The sequence below is a fragment of the Eutrigla gurnardus genome (assembly GCF_963514095.1).
Source record: "Eutrigla gurnardus genome assembly, chromosome: 9".
Taxonomy (NCBI): Eukaryota; Metazoa; Chordata; class Actinopteri; order Perciformes; family Triglidae; genus Eutrigla; species Eutrigla gurnardus.
The window spans coordinates 28,173,440-28,183,054 of NC_139923.1; the positions used below are offsets into that span (position 1 = coordinate 28,173,440).

The following is a 9,615-nucleotide window of genomic DNA, read 5'->3' on the forward strand; positions in this document are numbered from 1 at the left end:
AGAACAAGAACTCATTGTCGAACCTCGCCAGCGTCCGACGGTGTCGGGACGCTTTCAGACACAGTTTGTGGGTTTTTTCTTAAAAAGGCAAAAGTCCAGATGAACCTTGTAGTCTTCTGACAGCCAAGTTAAAACAGTTCAGTGTCTCAGCCAGCATCTCTACCGCCGACAGGAACTTAGACATGGGGGGGATATGAAAACCTCATGTCACACCCAAATAATTGTGAGTCACAATATTTTACCGATAATCTTCAGAAACAAGAAACAAAACGGAGAGAACACTTCATCTTTTCCCAAAATCCAGATTAATTCCTCTTCTCTGCTTTCTTTGACCTCCATGACATTTTTCCATCGAGGTCAAGAAAATGTAAATATTTTTGACCTTTTGACCCCAGCAAGAAACTAATCCGCCAACAAGACACAGGAGGGCACAGGCTGAAAGCTGATTGGTTGAAACAGAACAAAGATAGGAAGTCAAGGAACACAGGACACTTCAAAATATAACTGGGGAAATAAATAAATATATATATTACTATTATTATTATTCAATTTTTTTTATTTAATTATTCTTGATCTATAGAAAAAGAAAAATGTAACCAGAAATATTTATTATTATTATTTCATTATTAGTATTAAACATTTTTATATTATTAATTTTCTTTTAAATTATATTATTATTATTTTTGTTTTTCATTATTTATTTTATTTCTTAGTTTTTGAATGAAAAAGATAATGATGTATATATGTATGTGCTGTATATAATGTTTCCTCTGTGTAACGGCGTGTGTCTGGTCCCCAGCCCAACCTCTACCCCACCGTGGGGCTCCAGACTCCCGGGGAGATCGTAGATGCCAACTTCGGCCAGCAGCCGTTCGTCTTCGACATCGAGGACTACATGAGCGAGTGGCGGGCCAAGATCCACGGCATGATCGCCCGCTTCCCCATCGGAGAGAGGCTGGGGGAGTGGCAGGCCGTCCTGCAGAAGTAAGGCACCCGTTACCATGACAACGCGCTGCTTTGAGTGACGCCACGTCAAAAAAAGCTTCATCCAAAAGCTGTCAACAGAAGTGATTTAACCCATAAGACTTGTTTTTGAATTCAACAACATAAAATTCAATTATTTTTTATTTAACATATTTAAATAAAAAATAATTTAATCGGCTAAATGGACTGAGCAGCTCATTACTGTTTTTGTTATTGTGATCATGATGTGAGGATCTTTTATTGAACTTGTAAGGTTAAAAGATGTGACATTTCTTTCGCATTTTGTTTAAGAAAAGTTCAAATGTAAAATAGGACGTGTTGTTATTAAAGCATTAGAATTGTTAAATGGGTAGAAATTCAAAGATGTCACTTCATGAGTTTGAGTCCAGGATGAAGCTGTTACGTATTAAATAATATGCTGCTTTTTACTTCAAAAACCGCAGAAACATCATATTGTTTTTATGCTGCGTTTGCAGCCTGATGTATCTGATATCTGATGGATCTGATATCTCCGTTTCACTCGGCTGTCCTGCTGCTGTGAAACACTCACTAGATCGCTAAAAAGTGGATTAATACGCCGCTGAAAATAGTTCCTCGTGTTTGAGTCGGCTTCACTAGAAAATACAGCTGTTTGAGTGATTCTTTTTCTTTTAATGATGAAACCATATATCTGTGACCTGTTTTTAAAGTGATTTTTTTCTTTTCTTTTACACAAATATTCAACCTTTACCTTTGTGTTTCGTCTCCAGTATGGTGTCCAGCTACCTGGTGCATCATGGGTACTGTGCCACCGCAACAGCCTTCGCCAGAGCCACAGAGACCATGATACAAGAGGACCAGACATCTATAAAGAACAGACAGAGTGAGTGAGCCAATCAGCAGCTAGCACATATATAATGTATATTATTTTGCCTTTTTATTCAAGTCGTCATTAGTATTCACTAAATGATGTTTTAAAAGTACTTCCAGTACTCACTGATGTGTCTCATCATCAAATAATACATAATAGAATTTAGAAGATTGTGGCTTATTGTTCATCACCTAATGACCCCGTCTCCTCAATCACATGTTTGGATCAATGCGCTATAAATAGCCTCTTTGTTGTCCAATAGGAATACAGAAGCTGGTGCTGGCGGGACGGGTGGGCGAGGCCATCGAAGCCACTCAGCAGCTTTACCCCGGCCTGCTAGAACACAACCCCAACCTACTATTCATGTTGAAGTAAGTCCACGCTGATTGGTTGCTCGTCTCATGTGGAAACGCCTGCGTGACTCTGGGTGTTTTTTATTCGAGGTGTCGTCAGTTCGTGGAGATGGTGAACGGCACGGACAGCGAGGTTCGCTGCTTGACCATCCGCTCCCCGAAGTCCCAGGACAGTTACCCCGGCTCGCCCAGCCTCAGCCCCCGCCACGGAGCCAGCAACACACACCTGCACACCGGGGGTAGGCGCTCCTCTTTTCTGAAGAGCATTCACAACCATGGAAACGCCTGAAAAACACAATGTGTGTTTCCCTCACAGGAGCAGACAGCCCGACCTGCAGTAACGGAGTGACTCCCCCCAACAAGTCAAAGAGCCACAGCGGCGCTGGCGGCGGAGGCATCAAATACCCCAGCGTGTCCTCATCAGCCTCCTCCTCCACCTCCTCCTCCCCTTCCTCCGTCAACTACTCCGAGTCCAACTCCTCCGATTCCACCAAGAGCCAGCCGCACAGCGCCAACAGCACCCAGGAAACCAGGTGTTATTTAAGATTTATATCCGCAGTTCACCTTTCAGCCACACGAGGGAGCCTTAATGCCTTTAGTGTTTGAATTGGAGCCTACATCTGTCTGTTTTACCTGTTAACTCCACCTAAATGTACGACTGATGAGAGGAAATTAAAGAAAGAAGATCAAAGGTGATGAATTCACTCTGCTGGTTTCTACATGACGCTGTGGTTTCAGGAAACGCTGCTGGTTCTGATCTGATACCAGCAACACATTAAATCATCCTCATTAATCATCAGAGGTGCAACATGTAGGGTTGTACAGGTGCTGGAAATCCTTGAAAACACTTTCATTTGAATATGTTTTTTTTAAGGTCTGAAAGGTCTTGGATGTAGAATAAAGGTCTATAAATGTGTGTTGTATGTGATGACATCTATGATAGAACAGAGAAAAGAAGATCTCCATATTTTCTGGACTGAAAACAGCATTTTGTGACATTTCTTTATGAAAAATGACTTTTGATGATGAACAGATGATGAAAATAGTTGGTGATTATATTTCTGTGGATCTGTTAGTGGAATTAGTTTTCCTTTCATTTGTGGTCCTTCTGTAAAAAGCTGTCTCCAAACATCATGTTGGTTGTTTAGAGGACAATAACATCTCATTTAATGTGATGAACAAGTGACATAATAAGTAGACTGAATACTGACCATTGGATTGATACAAAGATGGAGTTTACCACAGCTGGAAGGGGCTGGAAAAGCATGGAAATGCACCTGGAAATGCTCGGAAAGTGCTTGAATTCGACTTTGGAGAAGGTGGAGGAACCCTGGATATGTGATAGTTTGTCGTGAATAAATGTTTTTGTGTGTTCAGTGACAGCGAGATGGAGATCGAGGCGGAGCACTACACCAACGGGGTCGTCGAGGGCTCCTCGGCACGCATCATGAACGGCACATACAAACACGAAGAGATCCTTCAGCCGGACGACAATAGCATCGGCAACGGGATCACAGGTACACACACACACACACACACACACACACACACACACACACACACACACACACACACACACACACACACATCTACACTCTGCATGCTCCGGTTAGTCGCGACCTCACAAATCTTTCCCCTTTTAACCTCTTGCTCCTTTTTTTCCCCATCACATCAACTTCCAGCGTCTCCTTTAACCGTCTGCTCACTCGTGTGTCTGTTGTCGGCAGATGAGGGTTGCGTGAACGGCCGGCAGCTGTGCGGAGGGAACCAGGCGGCCACCGAGAGGATGATCCAGTTCGGACGGGAGCTGCAGACGCTCAACGAGCAGCTGTGCCGCGAGTACGGCAAGAACGCCACGCACAAGAAGATGTTACAGGTCAGATCTAAACCCAGGGCTGGACTACCGTTGGCACCAGTTCAATGTATTCATGTGTCTGTCTGACTGTCTGACTGACTGTCTGTCTGTCCGTGTAGGATGCATTCAGCCTGCTGGCGTACTCGGACCCGTGGAACTGCCCCGTGGGCCAGCAATTAGACCCCACCCAGAGAGAATCCCTCTGCTCTGCACTCAACAGCGCCATTCTGGGTAAAGAGCACACACACACACACACACACACACACACACACACACACACACACACACACACACACACACACACACATTACCAGACCAGACTATGTGGAGGAACCAGAGACTGTCTGTGGTCCAAACAACAAGGTCTCTGCTGTATTTCTGTCTAGATGACCTTATATGGAGTGTTGATGGAGCAGCTACAATGTTAGCGTAGCCTAGCACCATCAACCAGACTCCATTCAGAAAGCCAGCGTTTTAACAGTAGTTACTGATCACCATCATTATGGAGTTATTTCCTTTTTGTCCAGCTGTAGTAAACCAGCCGATGACTTCTGTAACACAATATGACACGTTATGACTCTTGTGTGTTGCAGAGTCCCAAAATCTGCCTAAGCAACCTCCGCTGATGTTGGCGCTCGGCCAGGCCACGGAGTGTGTTCAGCTCATGGCCCGAGTGCGGTCCGGTTCCTGCTCCTTCGCCAGAGTAGACAACTTTTTGCACTAGCCCAGGTCCAGGTGAGTCCACGTTCACATTCAAAGACATCAGACATGATGATTCAGATCTCAGGTTGAAAAGGATCAGAAATGGACATGGGACATTTTGAGACACTGTGTGGCTGCAGAGCATCCGTTATTTTCCAACATTTCGTTGTGAATTACATGCATAATAAAATGGAAAAACATATTTGGATAAAACCTAATTCTTTGGTCTGAAGGAGAATTACTCCCAAACACAACAAACCAAATCTGTGCTGTTGAAATCAAAGCTCGCTGGTTTTAATCATGCCACATCTCTCCACAGGTTAACGTTAAGTAGCACTGAGAGAAGGCGTGTCCAGCAGGTAGTTGTCATGGCGACGGAGGAAAGAGCATGCGTGTGATTGGTGTGTTTGGCTGTCCGTCAGACCGAGCCAGCGGCACAGACGGGAGAGGAGCAGAGGAGGAGAGCGGGAGAGAGAAGAAAGCTTCCTTTTTAATTTAGTATTATCAAATAAAGAAATGTGTGACACTATTTAAAGATAATTAATTATTATTCTGTTTATCTAGCCTTTTTTTATAGTTTTTTTTGTTTTCAGTTTGTTGTGCTCATGCTGGACAAAACAAATTGTGAATCCCCTCTTTTGTTTTCATTTCTTTTCTCTTCTGTTTTAATGGGTGCATTTTGAACTCACGTTGTTGTTGTTGTTCACCATATCACATACCAGCATGTCTAGTTACCACGGCAACCCCCCCTCCCCCCCTGACTATAGGTCAACAAAGTCTATATTACCGTCTTAGGTAAGACACAAAGACTCCGAGCCCCTTTTTCCTCCTAAATACTAGAGGACAAATATTAAATTTACTGTAACACAAAGATCCATTAATTATGAAGGTTGGGAGAGGAACTAAAGGGACAGCTCACCCCAGAATCCAAAATAATGTTTTTCCTCTCACCTGTCGTGCTACTGATCCATCTGATTGTAATGGGGCTGTATGACACTCGGCTTGTGATGCTCAAAACTTCCAAAAAATGTTTCGTAAAACTCAACAGCAATGTCTCTCACCAGGAATCATGACCCGGTTACTCAAGACAATCCACAGACCTTATTGTCGGCAAACTGGTTCTGAAAAGTGAAGCCAAAGCTGAAGTGCCTTAAACGTGCGTTCTCCTTGCTGGCCACCAGGGGGCGACTCCTCTCTGGTTGTTTAGAAGTCTACTAGAAAATGGTCCTACTTCTCTCTGCTGGCCACCAGAGGGCGACTCCTCTCTGGTTGTATAGAAGTCTATGAGAAAATGGTCCTACTTCTCTCTGCTGGCCATCAGGGGGCGACTCCTCTCTGGTTGTATAGAAGTCTATGAGAAAATGGTCCTACTTCTCTCTGCTGGCCACCAGGGGGCGACTCCTCTCTGGTTGTATAGAAGTCTATGAGAAAATGGTCCTACTTCTCTCTGCTGACCACCAGGGGGCGACTCCTCTCTGGTTGTTTAGAAGTCTATGAGAAAATGGTCGTACTTCTCTCTTGATGTATTATCTCAGTAAACATTGTAAACATGAGTTTATGGTCTCAATCTCTAGTTTCAAGTCTTCTTCAATCCAGCATGATGTTTATTTAGTACATTATGGTCCATTTAGAGTCCACGAGACCAGAAAGCAGGGGATGATTTAGGGGGCGGGGCTTAGCTGCTGATTGACAGGTCGCTACCATGCTACCAATGCTAGTTAGCTACTAACATGACTTTAACACTTAGCTGTAAAGTTGACTTTGAATTATAGAAGCTTCACACCAGAATCCAGATGGATCCAGATCCACTATGAGTGCTGCTCAGATAAGACGACGACGGCCAAAATGCTGAACTCGAAGCTTTAAAACTGTAGTCCACAAACCAACGTGTGACGTCACCATTACTACGTTCACTTCCTCCTTCCTGGAAAGAGGTTTCCAATTTATCGTATTTTTGGGCGCTGAAAGCACCACAAGCCGAGTGCAATTTTTTTAGATTCTATTTCTAGACGAGGCAGACATCTCTACGACCGATACCTCCAACACTCGGCAACTCACACCAAAACTATCACGATTGATAAATGGAGCTACAGGTGAGAGGAACAATATGTTGTTTTTCATTTAAGTGGGGACAGTGCCTTTTAAAGTGGAATATCACAGGTGTGGAAGCTTTAATGGATTTTCATTCTTTTTCACGTCGACATAATTAAAAATTCAAATATTTTGACAAACAAAGTTATTCATTTAAGGGTAGTAATTGAGATTTTGATAATTTGTTTAATTCCAAACTGCTCAGTTGTTTTGTTTTTTTAAAACAGTTTTGTAAGTCGCCCCCCCCTCCCCCATTCCATTTGTCTATCACCCATAAAGTTGACTTGACTATGTAACTACTAACTATCATGGGACAGGAGGACATTGTCAAATGCATTTGTCCCGGAGTGCCTCTCAGTATGACTAAAAAAAACGAAAGAAAAGATTTATTGATCAGGTTCGCTGCTGGCCACCATGAGATTTAAACCACATTTCTTCTAATTCAGCGTCAGCGAGTGTTTGTTGTTAATAAATAAGACATTAGTGAAATAAATATCTTATGAATGAACCCATAAATTGTGAAATAATTTAATTTCATATGTTTCCAAAATCCCCCCCTTTTTAAAACTGCTCAACAACTGCTACCAAATTGTAGCCAGCTAGCTCCTGTTAGCCAGCGGCTAACTTAGGCTAGCTTGTGGGCTAAATACTCAGCATCCACACCAATGTTCGGGGCAGTAGCTAACGTTAGCTTGTCTATTCCGTGTTGGTGATTTCTGAAAAGTTCTTCAAGAGAAAGGCACATCCTTCTGGAAAGCACAAAAACAATTTAGCTAGCTAGCTCCTGGTAGCTTATGGCTAACTTATGAGCTCCTAGCTCAATCACTAGCTGCTAAGTAATTTTAAACAACTAGTTGCTGCGGCTCATAAACACACTGCACAGTAAAGAAAACATTCTTTTTATCTAGCTTAACAATGCTACATATGCTACCTAACTAGCTAGCTAACTAGCTTGTAGGGCTTGGATTTAGTGCTCTGCATTAACGCAAAGAGCCGTTGTTCGGGGCAGCATTTAACTTTAGCTTGTTTATTCAGTGTTCGTGACATTTGGAAATGGCACAGCTTTCTGTGAAGCACAAAAACAATTTAGCTAGCTAGTGGTTGTTAGCTAGTGGATAACTTATGAACTTAGTTCGTAATTTTTAATACACAGCTAGTTGCTGCTGCTTATAAACACACTGCACAGTAACAGCTTTATTTTTATTTAGCTTCACAAGGCTTCTTATGCTACCTAGCTAGCTAACTAGCCAGGCTAGCTCGTTTCCTTCGATCCATTATTCAGCATTAGCGCAAAGAGCCGTTGTTTGGGGCAGCAGCTAACGTTAGCTTGTTTATTCCTTTTTGGTGACATTTGGACATGTTCCTCAGAGAAAGGCACATCTTTTTGTGAAGCACAAAAACAATACGAAATCTTAGCTAGCTATCTTCTGTGGGGCCTGACTTGAGTTTGGTTAATTTATTAAATTATTTCACAGTTTATTGGCTCTTCTATATCTGTTATTTTATTCCACAATGTCTTGTTTGATTATTTAATATTTGCAAAAATTAACAAACCCAACAACCTAATCGAACCCTTTTTTCCCCCAATGCCGTAATTTAGATTTTCATTACAAACTTGTTTTGTTCCATCCCATAGCATTATCTTAAACATGTTAATTTTTGTTTCGTTTTTTAACTTATTTTCTACCAAATAGCGATGACTTCCTGTTGTCTGACTAGTAGGCGAGCCGTCACTTTTCCCCGCCTGCTTATGTTTTGGCTTTGTGAATCCACCCTGAAGTTGTATATTTCCATTTATAAGAGAACGCCTGTCTGGAATAATATGTGGGGGTTTACGACGAGGAACGCGGTCACATTTGTGTTCCTTTTCTTTTAATTTAAACCAAGCTGGTTTCTATAAAGACCTTCTGCTATAATAGGAACTGTTCTATAATAACCACATGTAGAGTACGAACTCAACGACATCTGCTTACAGCTGTAAAGGACTTCTGTTACACTTCTACGTGAAAGAACAACCTCATAGGGAACAAATCTCCCGGCTGTCCTTTGTGTTTGAACCTGGGCCGCGTCTCAGCACTGTTTCCACGCTCGCCCTTCCTCTAATCCCTGCGTAGACACGGCCGCCGATGTTGATCGACGGTTGTTTTTAAGGAAAGGAAGGATGAGCAGTTCTGGCGGGGGGAAAAAACGGGGTGCCGAGGCCTCCGAAGCCACATGGACTTCTTCTTGGAGAGGAAAAATGGATATTAGGCATCGCAGACAAGCTGTGCACAATTCTATCATGATTTTAATTTCATATTTTGAGTTTTAGCAAAAAATAAAAGTAAAAAAAAAAATTAAAAATTGTGAAATGAGTTACCCTCTACTTAGCATGACTTTTAAAACGATATATTAAAAAAAAAGGAAAAATGATAATTGAAAAAAAAAAAACCTATGTACTGGAAACATGTTAAAAAAAAGAAATATTGTATTCTGTTTAATTTTGACAGAATTATTTTTATTAAAATACATCCATGAGCATATGATTGATCTCCTGTTTTGATTTGATGTGTTGTTTGTTTTTCCTCCTACAGTCCGAAGATCAGCAAACAAGGTTGGATTGACTGTAAACTGTTTATCTCCTCAAAGTCCGGATGCTTATGATGCATTCAGAGCTAAACTTGCGATTGCGAAGTATATTTGATTAACTCATCGACAGCAAGTTTATTTTCTCACAAAATGACTTTACATTATGACTTTATAATATCAGAATATTCAAGTTTTTCTACTGTAAATTTGTG

The 9,615-nt window shown here is 41.9% G+C and overlaps 1 protein-coding gene across 2 annotated transcripts in view; it reads left to right on the top strand.

Moving 5' to 3' along the window:
- Window positions 1-9,250, top strand: part of ranbp10 (RAN binding protein 10) — a 30,731-nt gene extending 21,481 nt beyond the window's left edge. Inside the window, exons 6-15 of one of the 2 annotated variants that reach the window (XM_084017442.1) lie at window positions 800-984; window positions 1,734-1,846; window positions 2,097-2,205; window positions 2,278-2,426; window positions 2,504-2,720; window positions 3,565-3,704; window positions 3,870-4,063; window positions 4,162-4,273; window positions 4,636-4,777; window positions 5,064-9,250. In XM_084017442.1, the coding sequence (XP_083873568.1) occupies window positions 800-984; window positions 1,734-1,846; window positions 2,097-2,205; window positions 2,278-2,426; window positions 2,504-2,720; window positions 3,565-3,704; window positions 3,870-4,063; window positions 4,162-4,273; window positions 4,636-4,766 (1,350 nt within the window). In that variant the 3' untranslated portion in view covers window positions 4,767-4,777; window positions 5,064-9,250. The remainder of the gene's footprint in view (window positions 1-799; window positions 985-1,733; window positions 1,847-2,096; window positions 2,206-2,277; window positions 2,427-2,503; window positions 2,721-3,564; window positions 3,705-3,869; window positions 4,064-4,161; window positions 4,274-4,635; window positions 4,778-5,063) is intronic. The other variant, XM_084017443.1, reaches the window with a different exon arrangement.
- Window positions 9,251-9,615: the final 365 nt, after the last annotated feature.